At 44.0% G+C, this 23,875-nt stretch overlaps 1 protein-coding gene across 1 annotated transcript in view; it reads left to right on the plus strand.

The window, feature by feature from the left end:
• The first annotated feature begins 1,188 nt into the window (after positions 1 to 1,188).
• The window catches only part of LOC140720738 (uncharacterized), a 44,251-nt gene continuing 21,564 nt past the window's right edge, over positions 1,189 to 23,875 (plus strand). Inside the window, exons 1-3 of the mRNA XM_073035567.1 lie at positions 1,189 to 1,287; positions 5,782 to 5,919; positions 8,253 to 8,338. Coding sequence (XP_072891668.1) covers positions 1,189 to 1,287; positions 5,782 to 5,919; positions 8,253 to 8,338 — 323 coding nt within the window. The remainder of the gene's footprint in view (positions 1,288 to 5,781; positions 5,920 to 8,252; positions 8,339 to 23,875) is intronic.

Consider the following 23,875-nt stretch of genomic DNA (forward strand, 5'->3'; position numbering starts at 1 on the left):
TGATGGGACGGTATACAAAATAGAACAGAAAGCAGTACAGCACAGTCCAGGCCCTTCGGCCCACAATTTTGTGCCGACCCTTATACCCTGCCTCCCATATAACAACCCACCGTAAATTCCTCCATTTACCTGCCTAGTAGTCTCTTAAATTTCACTAGTGTCACTGACTAAGGCAGTGCATTCCACGCATCAATAACTCACTGACTAAAAAAGACTTCCTCTGACAGATTCTATCTCTAAGATACATTTCCAACAGCCCTCCCACCACCGTCCAATCTCACACGTCCGGGATCAGAACCAGAAAGAAGCTCCCTGCACACCATCACATCACAGACTCCCGAGGTCAGACACAGATTGAATCTCCTTTCAGGGCGTCCGTGAAATCCCTGTTCAAGCTGATCACATGATGGTTAAGTGTTCTCTTTCGAAGTGGAAAAGGGACAATGGTTGACCAAACGCCACGTTGAATAACAGGGTCTGGTTTTGCAGGAATTTGACTTTTAAAAAAACTTGTGAACGATACTAACAATATAGCTGATTGTTTATCCAGATGTTAAGTTAGAAATTGTACACGTTTTGTTCTGAAGATATTAGAGGTATGGATTTAAACCTTTGTAATTTTTACGTGTGATGAGAAAACCACGGGGAGATGGGGTCCAGAGTTGGACCCCCCGTGAACTATGCTGCTAACTAGAGAGAGAGAGAGAAAGATAAAGAGGAAGAGAGGCACCATGCTGCACATGCTGATAATGAGAGAGAGAAACAAGGATTTAGAGTTATGGCTTCTTCGCTAATTGTTGACTTTACTTCCAGGGACTTTGCCTGCTCGTGTGAATCCCTGCTGACACAGCAGAGTGGATGCCAGTTGCCTGCTGAGACAGGGGGGAGTGGCCCAGTTTGATGGACATGATCAGTTGATGGATGGCTTGTACCTTGGCTGGGGAAATAACTGACGAGTCTGCTGAGACAGGGGGGAGTGGCCCAGTTTGATGGACATGATCAGTTGATGGATGGCTGGTACCTTGGCTGGGGAAATAACTGACGAGTCTGCTGAGACAGGGGGGAGTGGCCCAGTTTGATGGACATGATCAGTTGATGGACGGCTGGTACCTTGGCTGGGGAATTAACTGACGAGTCTGCTGAGACAGGGGGGAGTGGCCTAGTTTGATGGACATGATCAGTTGCTGGATGGCTGGGACCTTGGCTGGGGAAATAACTGACGAGTCTGCTGGGACACAGGCAGAAACGCCACTGGACACTGAACGAGTGTTGTGCACCCGCAGGAAGGTGAGGGCTTGGAGGATCGATTCCGGGGAATCGGTCTGAAGCTCACAGTGTGTGAAGGCAGGCCGGTGGGGAACTTGTGTGTGTGTCCATCCTTGCCTGGGTGACGTCTACCACTGAAGACCGGTCTCGCCGGGAACGGAAGGGTCATAATCGGTGACCACAACGGTACAACCGAACAAGAAGACAACGGAAGGTTTGCCTGCTTCAGCTGCTCATCTCCCGTTCGCTCTCTCTCTCTCTCTCTCTCTCCCCAACGGCACAATAGCAACAACCTCAACCCAAACTGATCTCTGCACTATTTTAAGGCTATTAATTTACCCCTAGACTACGACAGAGCTTGGTTATGAATCTTATTCCTACACTCCTGTATTTATCATTGCTAACCTATTTTATATGTATATTTGTATTTTTCATACTGTATTACTTAGGTTACTAATAAAAACCTCTAGTTACTGTACAATCAGGTCCCAACGTATCATTCCATTTCTGCTGGTTTGGTAACCCGGTTACGGGGTACGTGACACTTCCAAACATTAATAAATACAGCAAATAGAGGAGTATCGAGTGTGCTCATGGATTCAGAAGCGTTTAGTAATCTGATGGTGAAAGGGAAGTAACTTGGTTTAATTTGTTGAGTGCGGGTCGTCAGGCTCCTGTACCTCCTCCCCGATGGTACGAATGATGACAAGACATTTCCCGGGTGGAGAAGGTCCTCAGTAATGGATGCGGTCCCTCTTGAAGATGCCCTCGATGGAGAGGAGGGTATTGCCTGCGATGGAGTTGGCTGAGTCGAAAACCCTTTGCAGCCTCTGACGACCCTGTGCGTTGCAGCCTCCACACCAGGCGGCGATGTGACAAACCAGAATGCTCTCCGCCGTATATCCGGAGAAACTCGCGAGTTTTCAATGACAGACCACATCACCTCAAACTCTTCGCGTTGTAATCCCTTCTGTAAAGAGAGAGATATGGACGGTGGTGAAGGTACGTGCAGAGTCAGGTCTGGAATACACTCAGACTCAGATTAGAAATAACCAAGACTAGAGTAAATAAATCCAAAGAGGAAATAAAACTCATACCGTTGAGCACAGAGTGCTCAACGCGAGTCTTTTAACTACAGACATTCCACGAAGGAATGTGCTTGGCAATGAATGGCAGTCTGAGTCTCAAATGGAAAGTAACACTCTCCATACTCCGGGGAATGGGAGCGCCGAACTTGGATGCACGTTCCCTTGAAGGTTAAACCGCATGCTGTTCCAGAAAGCCATCACGGCTGCAGTCTATGAAACCCTCCTCAAGACTGCCTCGAACAAATTGATTGTGCAAGTTAAAGTCCCCCATGATAACTGCTGTTCCATTCTTACATGCCTCAGATATTCCTCTGTTTCCTGTCTGTGACACTGTAATGATATTATTCGCCGTTCAATTGACAACTCACACCAGTGATTTTTCCCCTATACTATCCGTTATCTCTACCCAGATAGATTCAACATTCAGCTCCTTAGAGCTTATGTCTTCTCTCACATTCACCCTGATCTCATCCTTTATGACGAGCACTACCGGAACACCTTGACCTTCCTACCTGTCCTTCTGTATTACGTATTACCTGTATATTTAATTCCCAATCCTCTCCACCATGCAGCCCCTCTCTTCACTGGCCACTATCACTTCCCCTTTGTACTAATTTGTGCCACAAGTTGACTGACCTTACTTGGAAAACGACAGGAATTCAGATAAAGTGTTTTTACACTCATTGTGCTTTTAAAATCATGTCATCTTTCTCTCTTTACACTTGAAGTTTCTTCGCTTCACTTCACTCCACTCTTATTTTTCTTTTTTTTTAATCTTTTGATTTTACTTCATCTTTATCCACACTTGTCTCTTTTACTTTATTCAGACTCCGCCACTCTGTTGAACCCACCAACTACTATTTAGTTTTATTCCACAACCCTTGTTATGCGACTCGCTGGAATCCAGGTCCCATCACAGTTCAGGTGTAGCCCGTCCAATTAGAACAACTCCCTCGTCCCATATACTGGGGCCAATTTCTCATGAATTCAAACCCACTTGTCACAAACCAATTCTTGAGCCATCGATTTACTTCTCGAATCTTCTTTACCCTCTGCCAATTTGCACGTAGCTCGGGAAGTAATCCTTTTCGGTTCTGCTTTTCAGGTTAGGCCCCAGCTGCAGAAATTCCCTCAACACAACCTCTTCACTCGCACGTCCTCTGTCCTAAATATATCTAAATATTTGCAGTGATTTGACCTCCACCGACGCCTACTGCTGACAATTCCAGAAATCCACTCCTCGTTGGCTGAAGAAATTCCTCCTAATCTCCGGCTAGATTGGCATCCTTATATTCTGAATCTCCCCTGCATGTCTTAGTCTCCCTCAACAGAGGAAGCCTTCTCTCCCAGTCCTTCCACCGAGTAAATGTTTACGTTGGATAGGTTTCAATGAGGACAATTACTTAACTATTTTTGTTAGAAATGTCTAACCTGAAGATATTGTAAAAAGTGTGAGTATGAAGGAATATTTATCAACCATTTTTTCAAAAGACCAGTCTATCTTCTTTAAATAGATCTAAAAAAGAAGAATTAATACCTTTATTTTTTCAAAATAAAAAAAATGGATCACTCAAGAAGGCTTAAAATAATTTCTATAAATTAAACAACAAATTTAATTTTTTTTAAGATTAAAACATTACAGAACTGGAGCAAAATTTCTGAAGAATACTTAATCACAGGGCATAAGTTTAAATTAGCAACTTTACCTAAGAGGATAGGTAGAACAGCTCCCAATAACGAGGTTAAAGAAAACTGTTTCACGGCTTTCAGTTCCAAATCCACTCAAATTGGCCGCTCGTTCTTATCAACCCAGTGTAACCAAAAGGACATATATCGCACAGTAACATCCCAGAAATACATTCTTAAATTAGGCACAGCCAGACCTCCATCCTTTTTCCAGTTTTGTAAGTGACATTTACTAATAATTGGTCTTTTATCAAAACTATTTAAGTAAATCTCCTTACATATTGGATGCCGGTACTATTAAGAGCACGAACCCTTTGATGAAGGGTTCCATTGGAAGAATTTATAATTTATTATTACAATGGGAGAAGCGTCCTTTTTGTAAGATTAAACAAGATTGGAAAAAGGAACTTAATTTGACTTTTATGACGGAGGACTGGATGCGGATTCTGACGTTGGTGAACTCTTCTTCGATTTGTGCTGGTCATTCGCTGATCCAATTTAAAATTGTACATCGTTACTATTTCAGTCTTTTTTCTGTATGAGTTGTTAAGAAGAGCTGTGGTTCTTACATTATATTCGCTAAATATTATACTCTACATGATTTGACAGTGTATATTCTTGTCATTGTTTGTACTATTATTGAAATATGTATTTGAGATTATTTCTCCTCTGACTTGTATCTATCCTTATTTTTAAATAAATAAAAAGATGGAAAATGAAAATCTTTCCTGATGTTGGCAGTTATCGTGATAGATGTAAAACTGAGACAGCTACACTGGTTCACATCTTTTGTCCCTGTTCTATACTGGAACAGTTTTCGAAGTCAGTTCTTTTTTACAATTTCTGAAGCACTTAAAATTAATTTACAACCTGAAAGCTTAGCTGCACTCTTTGGAATAAATCCTCAAAATATCCGCGGTATATCTTTGTCTGACCAACATGTTGTTGCGTTTGTCACGTTGATAGCTGGGAGGGCCATTCTGTTGAAGTGGAAGGATACGTCGGCTCCCACTCTGTATAATGGCTCTCTCCAGTGATGTTTTGTCTTAGTTTGGAGAAAATTAGAAACTCGAACCTTCGAACCTATGTTTGATATTGAGAAAAGATGGGGTTCATTTGCTCGTTACTACCATTTGACTAAATTGACAGATTTCCTCCACGATCTAATTGTAATTTTTTTTTTTTAATGGCGGTTTGAAGTTTATCTTTAGAAGATTTTTGTATGGCGCATGACTTCGGGGTTGAACACCTAATGGCTTCTACTTTTTTTCCCTCACTTTTCTTTGCTTTACCAGAATTTATTTTCTTTTCTTTTTTGTGTTATCATAATTTTCAATCTTTAAAACATTCTTTAATTTTCATTTCAGACATTGTAAGTGTTACCTATTTCCATACGATTTTGGATAATAATAATAATAATAATAATAATAATAATAATAATAATAATAATAATAATAATAATAATAATAATAATAATAATAATAATAATAATAATAATAATAATAATAATAATCTGGAAAGATAGGTTACAATGAAGTCAACACAAAGCTGTCTGAATCCCAGTGAGCACAGGCACAGATCCATGCTTTTCCCGACACTGTATTCCATCAGCCACTTTTTTGCCCATTTTCCTCTCTGTCCAACTGCCTGCTTCCTCAACACTATCTGTTGATCAAAAATGTAATGACCGATCTACACGGACTGTGGTTTCCCGATGAGGAAGTCTTACATTCTGTTGCAGGGGGAGATACATTGGCCCAGGATTTGGATCCCGTTGATTATAACTGAAATGATCGTGTTGAGCACGGAGCTGTTGTCTATAAACCGCAGGCGTAAGTATTGCTGTTGTCCAGAGGGTCCAAGGCCCGGTGGTGAGCAGGTGAGTTTGCACCCGCCGTAGACCTGTTGTGGAGGAACATGATGCAGCGGGTCAACGTGTCGGGCTCAGTGTAGATCCTCTGCGATGCGAACATCCAGGAAATTTCAAGTAATTCACGAGGCTTACAAGATGATAGATGGGACATATGGAGATGTATAAACATAGAAGCATAGAAAACCTACAGCACAATACACGCCCTTCATCCAACAAAGTTGTGCTGAACCCAATAAATTACTAGGCCTACATATAGCCCTTCATTTTTCTAAGCTCCATGTACCTATCCAAAAGTCTCTTAAAAGACCCTATCGTATCCGCCTCCACCAGATAACAGATTTGGAAAGATAGGTTTCAATGAGGACAACACTAAGCTGTCTGAATTCCAGTGAGTAGAGGCACAGATCCATGTCTTTCCCGACACTGTATTCCAGCAAAAATGTTATGACCGATCTACACAGATGGTAGTTTCCCGGAGAGGAAGTCTAATATTCTGTTCCTGGTGGAGATACAATGGCCCAGAATTTGGATTCCGTTGATTATAAGTGAGGAAATGAATGTGTTGAACACTGAGCTGTTGTCAATTGACCGCAGCCTGACAGAGGTATTGCTGTTGTCCAGAGGGTCCAAGGCCCAGTGGCGAGCAATTGAGTTACCACCCGCAGGAGACCTATTGTGGAGAAAGACAAGACGCAGCGGGTCAACGTGTTGGGTTCAAAGTAGATCCTCTGCGATGCAAACATCCAGGAAATTTCAAATAACTCGAGAGGCTTACAAGATGATAGAATGTACATATCGAAACGTGGAAACATAGGAACATAGAAAGCCTACAGCACAATACACGCCCTTCGGCCCACAAGGTCGTGCCGAACATGTCCATACCCAAGAAATTACTAGGCATACCTATAGCCCTCTATTTTTCTAAGCTCCATGTACCGATCCAAAAATTCTCATAAAAGACCCTTTCGTATCCGCCTCGAACACCGCCGCCGGCAGTGCATTCCACGCATTCACCACTCTCTCAGTAAAAAAAAAACTTATCCCTGAATTCTCCTCTGGACCTACTCACCAGCAATTTAATCCTGTCTCCTTTTCTATCAACCATTTTAGCCCTGGGAAAAAGCCTCTGATTATCCACACGATCAATGACTCTCCTCATCTTGTACACCTCTATCAGGTCACCTCTCATCTTCCGTCACTCCAAAGAGAAAAGTCCGAGTTCACTCAATCAATCCTCAAAAGATATGCTGCACAATCCAGGCAACTTCCTTGTAAATCTCCTTTGCACCTTTTTTATGGCTTCCACATCGTCCCTGTAGTGACGCGACCAAAACTAAGCACAGTACTCCAAGTGGGGTCTGACCAGAGCCCTAGAGAGCTGCAACATTATCTCTCGGCGCCAAAATTCAATTCCACGATTGATGAAGGTCAATACACCGTACTCCTTCTTAACCACTGAGTCAGCCTGCGCAGCTGCTTTTCGCGTCTGATGGAATCGTACCCCAAGATCGCTGTTATCCTCCACACTGCCAAGAGTCTCACCATTAATACATTATTCTGCCGTCATATTTGACCTACCAAAATGAACCACTTCACACTTATCTGGGTTGAACTCCATCTGCCACTTCTCAGCCCAGTTCTGCATCCTATCAATGTCCTGAATAACATCTGACAGCCCTCCATACCAACCACAGCACCTCCAACATTACTGTAATCAGCAAACTTGCTAACCTATCCCTCCACTTCCGCATTCGGGTCATTTATAAAAATGCCGAAGAGTGAGGGTCCCAGAACAGATCAGTGGGACATCCACTGCTGACAGACCTCCAGGCAGAATATGACCCGTCTCAATCCACGTTTTGTCCTCTGTGGGCAAGGCAGTTCTGGATCCACAAAGCAATGTACCCTTGGATCCCATGCCCTCTTACTTTCTCAATAAGCCTTGCATGGGATACCTTATGAAATGCCTTGCTGAAATCCATATATACTACATCCACTGCTCTTCCTTCATCAACAAGTTTACTCACATCCTCAAAAAAGTCAATCGGGCTCGGAAGGCACGACATGCGCTTGACAAAGCCATGCTGACTATTCCTAATCACATTATACTCTCCAAATGTTCATAAACCCTGCCACTCAGGATCTTCTCCATCAAATTACCAACCACTGAGGTAAGACTCACTGGTCTATAATTTCCTGGTCTATCTCTCCTCCTTTTCTTGAATAAAGGAAAACATTCGCAACCCTCCAATCCTCTAGAACCTCTCCAGTCTCCCTATTGATGATGCAAAGATCATCGCCAGCTGCTCAGCAATCTACTCTCTCGCCTTCCACAGTAGCCTGGGGTACATCTCATCCGGGCCCGGCGCCTGGTGGTTACACCCAAGGTACAGGACCGAGGAAACTGGGAGACAGCCAGGAAGTGGTAAGCTGTTAAGGAACCAGTACATAATACTGCTGTGGCTATCCCCCTGAACAACAGAAATATCACTTTTGGATACTGGCAGGGTGTGGGCGGAGGACCACCTAAAAGAAAAAAGATACGATAGTCAGGTCCCTGGTAGTGAGTCAGGATTGTTAAGTGTGAGGGTCAACAGCTAGATGTCTCTTAACTGAAAACGCAGGATTGGACTCACACTTCACTCTGAGATGCAGAAGCATAAGTCACAGGTATTAGTATCACAATGGAATGAACGGAATTACAGACACGTGAGAGAGGAGCTTGCCCAGGTGGATTGGAGGAGGTTACTGGGAACGATCACCAGCTGGATTTCCTGGGAATAGTTCACAAGGCGCAGGATAGAAATGCCCCTCAGAAGGAGAAGTTCTCATATGGCAGGGGTAGGTTACCGTGGGTGATGAGGGAAATTAAGGACTGCATTAAAGCCAAAGGAAGGGCATGTAAGGTAGCAAAAGGGGTGGGAAGTTGGATGATGGAAACGTTTTCAAAATTGTCCTTACCTCATTAGCTGCGAAAATATCAGTGTCTATTATTAAGGATAAGGATTATAGTCCTTTGAAAGGAATGGTTAAATAGGTCAGAGTCAGCACAGTGTCAGTGAATGAAAATCTTGCCTGACGAGCATGTTAGAGGTCTTAGATGAAGTAACAAACAGAGAGCACAGAGGAGAGACAGGGGATATCATGTTCTCGGATTTTCAGATGACGTTTGAGAAGGCGCCACGCATTAGGAAGCTTAAACAGAGAAAGTCCGATGGCATTACAGGAAGGATTCTGGGATGGAGAGCGGAATGGCGGGCAGGCAGGAAGCAGAAAGCGGGAATAAATGGGTGTCTTTTCTGGTTGGCTGCCGGTGAATAATCGTGTTCCTCAGTGGACAGAATTGGGACCGCTACTTTTAACCTCGCTTGTCATTGATTTGGATCAAAGAGTTGGTGGTTTTGTTACGAAGAAACAAAGGTAGATGGAGGGGTATTTCGTGCCGAGGAAGCAATACGAGTACAGCAGGAAACAGACACAGTGGGACGAATGGGCAAACAATGGCGGATGGAGCCAGTGTTGCGAAACGTATGCGAATACATTTTGGTAAAACGAACAACAGGGCGGACTATTATCTAAATGGGGAGATGTCTCAAGCATCAGAGGAGCCGAGGAACATACGAGACCAAATGTAAGAGTCCCAGAAAGTTACTTTACAGTTTCGGTCTGTGGTACAGAAGGCAAACGCAATGTGATCTCATTGAAGGGGAGTGGAACAGAAAAACAAGGAGATAACGGTGAGTCTCTTTAAAGCTCCAGTCAGGCAGCATCTTGTGTATTTGTAACAGGTTTGGGTCCCATATCGCAGATGGGACGTGCTCTCTTTGGAAAGAGTCCAGAGGTGGTTCACAAGGATAACTTCGGGAATGAAGGGGTAACGTTTAAGGAACATTTGATCGCATGGGGCCTGTACTCACTGGAATTTGGAAGAATGCGGAGGGGGCGGGGGAGAGATCTCATTGAGACCTACCGAATGCTGAAAGAACTAGATCGGGTGCATACGGAAGAATGCTCCCTTTGCTGGGTTTATCCGAAACCAGCGTACACAGCCACACAATTGAGAGGCACGCTTTGAGGAAGGGAGGGATTTTTTTTTTCTAGCCAGGTTTAGTGAAACTGTTGGAATGCTCTGCCACAGACTTCGGAGGAGGCCACGTCCGATGGTACCTTTCAGTCAGAAGTTGATCGTTGATTAGGAGAATATTCCTAATGCTGACATTCTATTTGCCTTCCTCACCAACTACTCCTCCTGGAACTTAATTTTGAGGGAATACTGCACAAGGATTCCAAATTCCCGTTGTGCCGTAGGTCGTTGAATTGTCTCTCCATTTAGAAAACAGTCGACACTTTTATTTCTTGTAACAAATTGCATGTCCATTCACATGCAGACACGGTATTCCAAGAGCCACTAGTTTGCCCATTTTCCTAATCTGTATAAAACCCTCTGTAGCCTCTCTGCTACTTTAAAACTGCTCTACACTGACTGTGGTTTCCCGATGAGGAAGTAAAACATTCTGTTGCAGAGGGAGATGCACAGCCCGGGATGTGGAGCTTGTTGATAAGAACTGAGGAAATGATTTTGCTGAACTCTGAGCTGTTGTCAGTAAACCGCAGCCTGATGTAGACATTGCAATTGTCCAGATGGTCCAAGGCCTAGTGGGGAGCAAGTCAGATCGTGTTCCATTTGGTTACCAATGGCTTGGGTAGGATAGGTGAGGAGGGAATACAGGGAGTTAGGTTAAAGGAAAGGATCTCCAATCTTGCTACCCTTGCCAGGTGCCAGTGATGCAAGAAGCAGGAAGATTATACAATGTACACTCATGGGTTTCAGATAGTTACAGAGAGATGGGGGACAGAGTTCCAGAATTGTTATTGGAGAGGTTGTGGAGGCGGATGGTGGTAAGAACTCACAAAAATATGGAAATCAGATGGTTGAGATCAGTGCAAATATTGTCCTGGGCTACACACATTTCAATGCCGAAGGATCTGCATTGGCTGAAAATAGTGCTGACGATGAGGAAACCGGTTTACAAACAAAGGCAATGTTTACTGAGGAGAGGCTGTTGAGGGAGCAACACTGCAGTCAATTGGCTGAATTGTAGGGTAAAAGGTGGACACCACCGAAAAGGATGAATACATGAGTGAAGGTTTTGAACTTTCATGAGCGGAGTACTTTACTTTACTTTTATTGTCACCAAACAATTGATACTTGAGCGTACAATCATCACAGCGATATTTGATTCGCTGTATAATGGACAAAGCGGTGTTTCAGTGGCAGGAGGCAAAGTGTGGGAATGAACGGAGACTTTTTGGTTGGCTGCCAGTGGTTCATCACTTTCCACAGGGGTCTGTGTTGGAACCAAAACGTTTTACCTTGTATGTCAATCATTTGGACGATCGAGCTGATTGCGCTGTTGCGAAGTTTGCAGAGGATTTGAAAATAGGTGGAGTGGCTGGCATGGTTTACAATGCATTGGTGAGGCATCTCGTGGGGTATTGTGAAGGGTTGTGGGCCCTTTATTTAACAAAGTATGTCCTGAAGCTGAAGAGGGTTCGAAGGAGAGTCAAGAGATTGATTCCATAAACAGAGTTTGATGACTCTGGGCCTACATAGGAATTATGTAAATGAATTTTGACTGCATTGAAACCTCTAATGGTGAATGGCTTTGCTCGAGTGGAGGTAGAGAGGATTTCCCCGCTGCTGAGAGAGTGAAAGACCAGAGGGCTCATCTCAGAACAGAGAGGCACCCTCTAAGCACCCCTTATTCTCCGATTTCCAGTGCACACAGTCCCAGAGCCGTGAAAAGTTCCCCGTATAACAAGTCTTTCAATCGCAGAATAATTATTGTGCACCACCAGTGCACCCTCTCCAGTGTAAGTACATCCTTTCCTCTATCAGGGGTCCGAAAATGCTCACAGCACTTAAACTGAGCCTCATCTGTGTCTTATAATGTCTTAAAATTATCTTTGCTTATATATCCCAGTCCTACGAAATAAATACTGACATCACATTTTCCTTCCTCAGTACCGACTGAACCTGCAAATAAATCATAAAGGAATCCTGCACGATGCCCCTTTGCACCGTAGATGATTCTCTGTTTAGAAAATGGTCAACTCTTATATTTTCTCCACCAAAGTGTATTACCATAGTCTCTCCAGCACTGTAATCTATCTGCTGCACATTTGTCCATTTGCCTAATCAGTCTAAGTCCTTCTGTAGCCTCTCTGCTACCTCAAAACTGTGAAGAAGTCTAATGGAATGTTGGCCTTTATTACAAAGGGAATTGAGTACAAGAGCAAGGAAAACCTCTGGCATTTGTACAGAGCCTTGGTGAGACCACACCTGGAGTATTGTGTACAGTTTTGGTCTCCAGGGTTAAGGAAGGACATCCTGCCTGTAGAGGAACTGCAGCGTAGATTCACGAGGTTAATTCCTGGGATGTCTGGACTGTCTTACGCAGAGAGGTTCGAGAGACTGGGCTTGTACACGCTGGAATTAAGGAGATTGAGAGGGGATCTGATTGAAACATATAAGATTATTAAGGGATTGGACAATATAGAGGCAGGAAATATATTCCAGATTCTGGGAGAGTCAGTACAGAGGGCATAGTTTGCGAATAAGGGGTAGGTCATTTAGGACAGAGTTAAGGAAAAACTTCACCTCCCAGAGAGTTGTGGGGGTCTGGAATGCACTGCCTCGGAAGGCAGTGGAGTCCAATTCTCTGGATGCTTTCAAGAAGGAGCTAGATAGGTATCTTATGGATAGGGGAATCAAGGTATATGGGGACAAGGCAGGAACCGGGTATTGATAGGGATTGATCAGCCATGATCTCAAAATGGCGGTGCAGGCTCGAAGGGCCGAATGGTCTACTTCTGCACCCATTGTCTATTGTCTATTGTCTAAAACTGCCTCTAGTTCGGTAATGTTATTATTGGTCTACACTGAGTGTGGTTCCCCGAAGAGAAAGTCAAACATTCTCCTGCAGACGAAGGTAACAACTTAACCGTACGTTTGGTTAGATGGGGCAGAGCTTCGGTAGTGTATCCAGGACGGATTCCTGTCACAGTATGTTGACAGGCCGATTAGGGGAAATGTCATACTAGACCTAGTATTAGATAACGAACCAGGTCAGGTCGCAGATCTTTCAGTGTGTGTGCATTTGGAGGACAGTGACCACCGCTCTCCGGCCTTTAAAATGATCATGGAAAAGGGTAGAATCAGAAAGAACTGTTTTTCTTTAAGTGGGGAAGTGAAAATTATGAGGCTGTAAGGCTAGAACTTGCAGGTGTGAATTGGGGTGATGTTATTGCAGGGAAATATACCATGGACATGTGGTCGATGTTTAGGAATCTGCATCTTAGTAGTAAATTTGTCCCGGTGAAGAAGACAAAAAATGGTAGGGTGAAGGAACCATGGGTGACAAGTGAAATGGAAAATCTAGTCAGGTGGAAGAAAGGAAGAATACATGCGGTTTAGGAAACAAGGATCAAATGGGGTTATTGAGGAATATAAGGTACCAGGAAAGGAGCTCAAGACGGGGCTGAGGAGAGCAAGAAGGGGGCATAAGAAGGGTAAAGAAAACTCCCTAAGGCATTCTTCAATGGTGTGAAGAGCAAAGGTATGACTGGAGTGAAGATAGGACCAATTAGAGAAGGTGGGAATGTGTACCTGGAAGCTGTGGAAGTGAGCGAGGTCGTCAATGAATACTTCTCTCCGGTATTTACCAATGAGAGTGAACTTGATGACGGTGAAGTCAATATGAGTGAGGTTGATGTTCTGCAACATATTGGTTCTGGGACCCTTACTTTTCGTGATTTTTATTAAGGCCCTGCAGGTGGCGGTAGAAGGGTGGGTTGGCAAGTTTGCAGACGACACAAAGGTTTCTGTTGTGGATAGTGTAGACGATCGTCGAAGATTGCAGGGAAACATTGACAGGATGCAGAAGTGGGCTCAGAAGCGGCAGATGGAGTTCAACCGGAGAAGTGTGAGGTGTTAGCCTGTAGAAGGACAAATTCCAAGGCAGAGTCAAAGTAAATGGCAGGACATTTGGTAGTGTGGAGGAGCAGAGGGATCTCGGGGTACATGTCCACAGATCTATGAATGTTGCCTCACAGGTAGATAGGGCAGTTAAGAAAGATTATGGGGTGCTGGCTTTCTTAAGTCGAGGGATAGAGTTTAAGTTTCGTGAGGTAATGATGCAGCTCGATAACACTCTAGTTAAACCATACTTGGAGTACTGTGTCCAGTTCTGGTCGCCTCACTAGAGGAAGGATGTGGAAGCATTGGAAAGGATACACAGGATATTAACCTGGATTCTGCCTCTTATTGAGAGTGTGATTTATACTCTTTGGAGAAAAGTCGTCAAGTCAAGTCACTGTTTATTGACATTTCGACCATAACTGCTGGTACCGTACATAGTAAAAATGAGACAACGTTTTTCAGGACCATGGTGTTACATGACACAGTGCAGAATCTAGACTGAACTACGTAAAAAAAAACACAAAAAAAAATCTACTCAAAATTTTACACTGGACTACGGACCTATCCGGGACTGCATGAAGTGCACAAACAGTGCAGACATTACAATAAATAATAAACTAGACAATAGGGCAGTAAGGTGCCGGTCCAGGCTATGGGTATTGAGGAGTCTGATATCTTGCGGGAAGAAAATGTTACATAGTCTGGCCCTGAGAGCCCGAACACTTCGGTGCCTTTTCCCAGACGGCAGGAAAAAGAGTTTGTATGAAGGGTGCGTGGGGTTCTACATAATGCTGTTTCCTTTGCGGTTGCAGCGTGTAATGTAAATGTCTATAATGCCGGGAAGAGAGAAGGAGGATGAGAGGAGACATGATAGAGGTATACAAGATATTCCGATAATTAGATAGAGTGGACAGCCAGCGCCTCTTCCCCAGGGCACTACTGCTCAATGCAAGAGGACATAGCTTTAAGGGAAGGGGTGGGAAGTTCAAAGGGGATATTACAGGAAGGTTTATTTACTCAGAGAGTGGTTGGTGCTTGGAAAGCACTGCCTGAGCCACTGGTGGAGGCAGATACATTAGTTAAATTTAAGAGACTACAAGACAGGTATATGGAGGGATTTAAGATAGGGTGTTATATGGGAGGCAGGGTTTAAGGCTCGACACAACATGGTGGGCCGAAGAGCCTGTACTGTGTATTCTATGTTCTATGTTCTATGTTATGTACCCTGGCCCAGGATTTGGAGCTTGTTTTTAAGAACTGAGGAAATGATTGTGCTGAACGCTGAGCTATGGACAATAAACCGCAGCCTGGCGTAACTATTGCTGTTGTGCAATGGTCCAAGGCCCAGTGGAGAGCAAATGAGATTGCACCCGTTGTGGACCTATCGTGGAGAGAGACAAAGTGCAGCTGGTCCACGTTCTGGGCCTCTATAGATCCTGTGAGATGCTAGCATCCGGGATATTCAAATAATTCGTGAGGCTTGCCGGGTGACAGACGGGACTGATAGAGAGGCAGTTACACCCAAGGTGGAGGACACAGGAAACTGCGTAACAGCCAGAAAGGGGAAAGCGGTTAAGGAGCCAGTGAAGAGTACCCCTGTGGTCATCCTCATTAGTAGCAGGTATAAAACTTCTGATACATTCGCGCATACAAACTAAAAGATTTAGGTCCCAGTTGTCGGCTGTTTGGCAGAGACTCTGCCTCTTGATTCAGAAGGGAAGGAGGAAGAAGGGACACGCTGTAGTGATAAGGGATTCGTTAGATAGGGGAACAGACTGTAGGTTGGCTGTGCCAGAATGAGATTCCCGAGTGGTACGTTGCCGCCCGTTTGCCGGGGTCCGGATATCTGAAACCGAGACCTCAGCATTCGTCAGTGCGAGGGTCAAAAGCCAGAAGTCTGTTTACTGAAGAGGAATGATTAAAATCATTCTGCAATTTGTGAGGGAGCACCATCAGTCACACGCATCAGTATCTCAATGGAATGATGGAATTTACAGAGACATCAGAGTGAAGCTTGCCCAGACAGAACGGATGCGGATACCGGCGGGGATGACGGCAGAGCAGGGATGTTTGACATTTCTGGTAATGGTACACAATTAGCAGGATAGACATGTCCTGCAGAAGAGGAAGTTTTTAAGTGGCAGAAGTGGGCAACCGTGGCTGACAAAGGAAGTTAAGGAAAACAGTTCAGCCAAGGAAAAGGGCGTATATGGTAGCAAAAGTGAGTGGGAAGATGGAGGGTTTGGAAGCTAAAGCCAACTAAAAAGGCTATAAAATGGAAAGAATATACTAAACAAACTAACCATTAATATAAACAGGACAGCATAAGTTTATTTTCAGTGATACAAATGTCAATAGGAAGGTGACAATTGATATTAGGCCACTGGAAAATAATGCTGCTGAGTTGTAACAGGTGCGAACAAATGGCAGATGAACGTAATGTGTACTTTGCATTTGTCTTCGATGTGGAGGAAACCAGCACTGTGCCAGAGACCCATGAGTGTTAGGGAGCAGGAGTGAGTGTCATTGCGATTATAAGGGGCAATGTGCGAGTGAAATTCAAAGGTCTTAAGGTAGATCAGTCACCTAGACCAGACAGACCACATCTCAAAGTCCTGAAAGAGGTGGCCGAAAAGAAAACGAATGCATTGGACACAATCTCCAAGAATCTCTAAATTCCCTGAGGACTGGAAGGTTGTAAATGTCGCTTCAGTCTTTGAGAAGGAAGGAACGCTACAGAACTGAAATTATGGGCCAGTTTGCCTAACCTCAGTTGTTGAGAAAGTTTTGGTGTCTATTTTTAAGGATGAGCTTTCTGGGTTCTTGGGGAGGAATGATCAAATAAGTCAAAGTCAGCATGGATTCTGTTGAGGGTAATCTTGCCTGTTAAAGCTGTAAGCATTCTGAGAGGAAGTAACAAACAGAGTTAACAAAGGAAAGGCAGTGGATACCATTTATATAACATATACCAAATACAGCACGGAAACAGGTCATCTTGGTCCTATTAGTCCTTGCCGACGCTTACGCTCACCTAGTCCCAATGGCCCGCACTCAGCCCACAACCCTCCATTCCTTTCCTGTCCATATACCTATCCAGTTTTACTTCAGATGACAATACCGAACCTGCCTCTACCACTTCTACTGGAAGCTCATTCCAGACAGCTACCCCTCTCTGAGTAAAGAAATTCCCCTTCGTGTTACCCTTAAGCTTTTGCCTCCTAACTCTCAAATCATGTCCTCTTGTTTGAATCTCCCCTACTTTCAATGGGAGAAGCCTATCCACGGCAACTCGATCTGTCCCCCTCATTATTTTAAATACTTCTATCAAGATTTCCCTCACCATCTGCGCTCTAAAGAAAAAAGACCTAAATTGTTCAGCCTTTCACTGTAACTTAGGTTTCCCTGTTACTTGGAAATTCAGAAGGAATCTAATAAGGTGCCACACAAGAGGCTCCTTAACAAGACAAAATCTTGTGGTGTTCCGGGAAGGATACTGCCATGGATAGAGGAATGGCTGCAGGCAGGAATCAGCGAGAGGGAATAACAGCGGCCTTTTCTGGTTACCTGCCGGTGACTAGTGGTGTTCCTCAGCTGTCAGTATTCGAACCACTATTTTCCTATTGTTTGACAATTACTTGGATAATGATTTGGATGGCTTTCTGACAAAATATGCGGATGATACAAAGATAGGTGAAGGGGTAGGTAGTGCTGAGGAAGCAATGTGATTGCAACAGGACTTAGACAAACTGGAAAAATGGGAAGAAAGTGACGTATGGAATACGGTGTTGGGAAATGTATGATCATGCCTTTTGGGAAAAGGAGCAATCGGGCAGAAAATAATACAATTGTGGAGTAGCTGCAGAGGGATTTAGAATCCCTTGTTCAAGACTCCAAAAGTTTAATGTATTGGTTGAATCAGGGGTAAGAATACAAATGCAATGTTGGCGTTTACTTCAAGGGGAAACGAATAAAAAAAAACAAGGAGATAACGGGGAGGGTTTATAAGGCAACAACAAGCCGCACTTGGAGTATTGGCAACAGATTTGGGCCCCACATCGCAGAAAGGACGTGTTGTCGGCGTAGAGAGTCCAGACGAGGTTCACGAGGATAATTCTGGAAATGAAAGGGTTAACCTATAAGGAGCGCTCGGCTACTTTGGGCCTGTACCTACTGGAATTTAGAAGAATGCGTGATGATCTTGTTGAGACTACCGAAGGTTGAGAGGACTAGACAGGGTGGATGTGGAGAGGATGTATCCTGTGGTCGGAATGTCCAGAACTAGAAGGCCCATACTCAGAATTGCGGGGCGACATGTTAGAATAGAAGCAAAGAGGGGGTTTGTATTCAGAGAGAAGCGAATAGGCGGAGTGCTCTGCCAAAAACCACTTCACAGTTTTCTGATTGGTCAGGGCATCTAATTATACTGCGAGAAGGCAGGTGTATGGGATTAAGTGTGATCCGGGATCAGCCATGAACGAAATAGCAAAGCAGTTTCGATGGGCGGAATAGCCTAATGTTTAGCATATGTCTTCTGCTCGTGTGATTTCCAATTTCAGCAAATCCATTTTATATAAGGGCACCAACGTTGCTCAGAATGCCACACATGAACCCTCTGCAGTGCCTTGTAAAACTTCAAAAATAAATCTTCACTCTTATATTCTTGTCATGTGGAAATGAATGCGAACATTGCATTTGCCTTCCTCACTACCGACTTCCCCTGTAAATTAACATTGAGAGACTCCACCAGGAATTCCAAATCCCTTTGCGCCGTAGATTGTTGATTTTCTTTCAGAAAATAGTCTATACTTTTATTTCTTCCAGTAATTTTCATGACCATACACTTCCAGGCACTGTATTCCATCTGCCCTTACTTTTCCCATTTTCCCTCTCTGTATAAGACCTGCAGCCTCTCTGCTAATTCAACACTGCCTGTAGATGGGAAATGTTATGACCGATCTGCACGGACTGTGGTTTCACGATGAGGAAATCAAACGTTATTTTGCAGAGGGAGATGCAACGGCTCAGGATTTGGAGCTTGTTGATGAGAACTGAGGAAATGACTGTGCTGAACGCTGAGCTGTTGCCAAGAAACCGCAGCGTGACGTAAGCATTGCTATTGTCCAGATGGTCCAAGGCCCAGAGCAGAACAAGACAAATGGTGATCCTTGTGGGTATCATTGCCATGAATAGGACGCATGAGGAGGGAGTACAGCGAGTTAGGTTCTGAGTTAAAGGGCAGCATGTCCGGGGTATTGATCTCAGGATTGCTGCTCAGGCCGCGCGCTAGTGAGCCCAGAACCAGGAAAACTGTACAGTTGACAGTTATCGGTTTGAACCGGTTTGCAGAGGGATGGGAGCCAGATTGCCGGAACAGATTATGGAGAATTTGTGGAGGCAGATGGTTGTAACACCTCAGACGATGTTCGGAATCATTTGGTTGAACACAGTGCAACTCGTGTCCTGAGCTGCATAGATTCCAATGTAAAAAAAAACATGTAGGGAAGCCGATAATAGTGCTGGCGATGAGGTGACTGGTTTACGACCAGAGGCAATGTGTGGTAAGGAGAGCCTATTGATTGGTGGAAATGGCAGTTAATCGGATGAGCTGCAACGTATAAGGTGGACAATATCGAAAAGGAAGAATACAGGTCAGAAGGTGTTGAATTTGAATGCGCACTCTAACTAAAACACAACGATGAACTTGCAGCACATGTGCAGGTAGGCATGTACGATGTCACAGGCATCACTGAATCATGGCTGAAAGATTGTAGCTGGGAACTTAATGCCCAAGGATACACGTTCTGCCGAAGGCACAGCCGGGAATGCAGAGAGGGCGTCTGAGCTCTGTTGGTAAAAATGGAATTAAGTCGGAAGAAAGAGATGCCATCCAAGCAGCAGACACAGTGCTGGAAGAACTCAGCAAGCCGGGCAGCATCTATGGGAAATAATACAGCCGCCGTTTCGGGCCAAGTCCATTCATCAGTGACCTAGGGTCGCTAGGTGTTGAATCATTGAGGGTAGGGATACGGAAATGCTCGGGTAAAAATATCTGATCAGAATTGTATGCAGACACACAAACAGTGGTAAGGAAATGGCCTCCAAAGCATAACGGGACGCAGAAAGCACATGCCAAAAGGGCAACGCTGCAATCGACATGGGGGAACTACGATATGTAGGTAAATTGGGAAAGTCAGGTTGGTGCCGGATGGCAGGAGGGGTATTTCTAGACAGCGGACGATTTGGCTTTTCAGAGCAGCCCGTAGTTGAACCCAACTGGGGATCAGCTATTCTGGACTGGATGTTTATCTGATTAGAGAGTTTCAGGTAGAAGGACCCTCAGGGTCAAGTTGCTCCCTTTCTAATGACATTTCAAATATTTCCGTCAGAGCCCCTGCTATACCTACACTAACATCCCTCAATGTCCCAGGGAATATCCTGTCAGGACTTGGAGACTAATCCACTTTTATATTCTTTAAAAGCGCCAGTACTTCGTCTTCTTTAATCATCATAGTTTCCATAACTACCCTACTTGTTTCCCTTACCTTACACTATTCAATATCCTTCTCCTTCGTAAATGCTGAAGAAAAGAGATTGTTCAAATTCTCCCCCATATCTTTTGGCTCCACACATAGCTGTCCAATTTGATTCTCTAAGGGATAAATTTTATCCCTCACTATCCTTCTGCTATTAATATAACCGTAGAACCCCTTTGGATTTATTTTCACGTGACTTGCCAAAACAACCTCGAATCTTCTTTTAGCTTTACTAATTTCTTTCTTAATATTCTATTTACATTCTTTATATTCCTAGAGCACCTCATCTACTCCATGCTGCCTATATCTATAGTACATCTCTCCCCTTTTCCGAATCAATTTTCCAATATCCCTGTAAAACCATGGTTCTCACAAACTTTTAACCTTTCATTTCAACCTGACAGGAACATAAAGATTCTGTACCCTCAAAATGTCACCTTTAAATGACTGCCATTTCTCTATTACATTCATCTCATAAAACAAATTGTCCCAATCCACTACTTCTAAATCCTTTCGCATCGCCTCAAAGTTAACCTTTCTCCAATCAAAAATCTCAACCCTGGGTCCAGTCCTAACCTTTTCCATAATTATTTTGTAACTAATGGCATTCTGATCACTGGACCCGAAGTGCCCCCCAACACATACCTTCGTCACTGGACCTATCTCCTTCCCTAACAGGAGATCCAACACTGCCCCTTCTCTAGTTGGTACCTCTATGTATTGCTGCAAAAATCTATCCTGCACGCATTTTAAATTCTCTAAACCTTTTACAGAATGGACTGTCCAGTCTATGTGTGGAAAATTAAAATCTCCCATAATCACAATCTTGTGCTTACAACAAATATCTGTTATCTACTTAAATATTTGCTCCTCCAATTCTCGCTCCCCATTAGGTGGTCTATAATACACCCCTATAAGTGTTACTACACGTCCCATTCCTCAGTTGCACCCAAATAGCCGCTCTAGCCGAGCCATCTAATCTACCCTGCCAAAGCACCGCTGTAATATTTTCTCTGACAAGCAATGCAACACCTCCCCTTCTTGCTCCTCCGATTCTATCACACCTGAAGCAACAAAATCCAGGTATAATTAGTTGCCAATCACACCTCTCCTGTACCGATTTTTCACTATTAGCTAAAACATCATATTTCGAGGTATCAATCGATGCTCTAAGCTCATCCACCTTTGTTACAATGCTCCTAGCATTAAAATAGATTCATTTAGGAAACTCTCTACCTCTTACTCTCTCTTTATCCCTTACGGTGCAAATAATTTTATTATCTTTTTCTTTCTTCTCTCCTACATTTTCGGTCTTAGCCCTCCCCATCTCTGTCACCTGTCTATCCCCGCCTCACACACTGTCTGCTAGCTTTCTCTATTTGTGAATTAACCTCCTCTCTCCTAGTCTCTTTAATTTGATTCCCACCCCCAACCATTCTAGTTTAAAGTCTCCCCAGTTTGTAAGAACTGGAATTTGTTTTTTAAGAACTGAGGAAATGACTGTGCTGAACGCTGAGCTATGGACAATAAACCGCAGCCTGACGTAACTATTGCTGTTGTGCAATGGTCCAAGGCTCAGTGGAGGGCAAATGAGATTGCACCCGTTGTGGACCTATCGTGGAGAGAGTCAAAGTGCAGCTGATTAACGTATTTGGCCCTCCATAGATCCTCTGAGATGCTAACATCCGGGATATTCAAATAATTCTAGAGACTTTCCGGGTGATAGGTAGGGCATATAGGGAGGCAGTTACACCCAAGGTGGAGGACACAGGAAACTGGGTGACAGCGAGACAGGGGAAAGCGGTTAATGAGCCAGTGCAGTGTAGCCCTGTGGTCATCATCATTAGTAGAATGTATAACACTTTGGATACAGTCGCGCATACAAACTAACAGAGAGAGGTCCCAGTGGTCGGCTGTTTGGCAGTGAGTCTGCCTCTTGACTCAGAAGGGAGTGGGGAAGAAGAGACACGCTGTGGTGATAGGGGATTCGTTCGTTAGGGGTACAGACTGGAGGCTCGCTGTGCCGGAATGAGATTCCCGGACGGAATGAGGCTTTCCGCGGGCCAGGGTCAGCGATATCTCAAACCGAATCCTCAGCATCGTAAGTGCGAGGGTCAAAAGCCAGAAGTCTGTTTACTGAAGAGGTGTGATTAAATTCATTCTGCAGTTGGTGATGGAGAAGCATAAGTCACATGCATCAGTATCTCAAAGGAATAATGCGATCCGTAGAGGCATAAGAGTGGACCCCTTGTTCAAGTCTCCCAAAAGTTTAATTTATAGGTTGAGTCTGGGGTAAGAAGGCAAATGCAATGGGGTATTTACTTCAAGGGGAAATGAATAAAAAAGAGACAAACATATAATGCTGAGGCTTTATAAGGAAACAAGAAGGCCGCACCTAGAGTATTGGCAACAGATCTGGGCCCCATATCGCATAAAGGATGTGTTGTCATTGGGGAGAGTCCAGACGAGGTTCAGGAGGATAATTCTGGAAATGAAGGGGTCAACATATAAGGAGCGGTCGGCAACTTTGGGACTGTAGGCATTGAAAATTAGAGGAATGCGTGGTGATCGAACGATAGACCCTTAGAACATTATAGCACAGAAACAGGCCATTCGGCAATTCTTCGCTGTGCCGATCTATTTTTCTGACTACTCCCACTGACCTGCGCCTGGACCATATGCCTCCACACACCTGCCATCCATGTGCCGGTCCATATTTTTCTTAAATGTTATAAGTGAGCCTGCAGTTACTACTTCATCTGACAGCCTATTCTCCCACCATTCTCTGTGTGAAGAAACCCTCCCCCCCACCATGTCTCCTTTAAACTGTTCACCCTTCACCCTTAACACAGGTCCTCTTTCTTTTTTATCTCTCCGCTAGCCTCAGTGGAAAAAGACAACTTGCATTCACTCTAATTTTATGTAGCTCTTCAAAAGACCCATCATTCTACGCTCCAGAGAATAAATTCTTAATCCATTAAACTTTTCCCTGTAACTCAATTTCGCAAGTCCCAGCGACATCCTTGTAAATCTTCCCCGCACTCTTTCAACCTTTTTATGTCCTACCTGTAGTTAGGTGACCAAACCTGGACACAATACTCTAAATTCGGTCTCACGAATGTAATATAGAACCTGACTATAACATTCCAACTGTTATACTCAATACTTAGATTTATAAATGCCAACATACAAAGAGCTCTCTTTACAACCTTATCTACCAATGACGTCACTTGCCGGGAATTATTTATCTGTATTCTCAGATCCCTCTGTTCTACTACAATCCTCAATGCCCTACCATTTACTTTGTATGTTCTACCTTGGTGTGCCTTTTCAAAGTGCAATGCCTCACACTTGTCTGTATTAAACTCCATCCGATATTTTTCAGCCCTTTTTTCCAGCTGATCCAAATCCTCCTCTCAGCTTTGAAATCCTCCCTCACTGTCCACTA

The sequence above is a fragment of the Hemitrygon akajei genome, unplaced genomic scaffold (genome assembly GCF_048418815.1).
Source record: "Hemitrygon akajei unplaced genomic scaffold, sHemAka1.3 Scf000046, whole genome shotgun sequence".
Lineage (NCBI taxonomy): Eukaryota > Metazoa > Chordata > Chondrichthyes > Myliobatiformes > Dasyatidae > Hemitrygon > Hemitrygon akajei.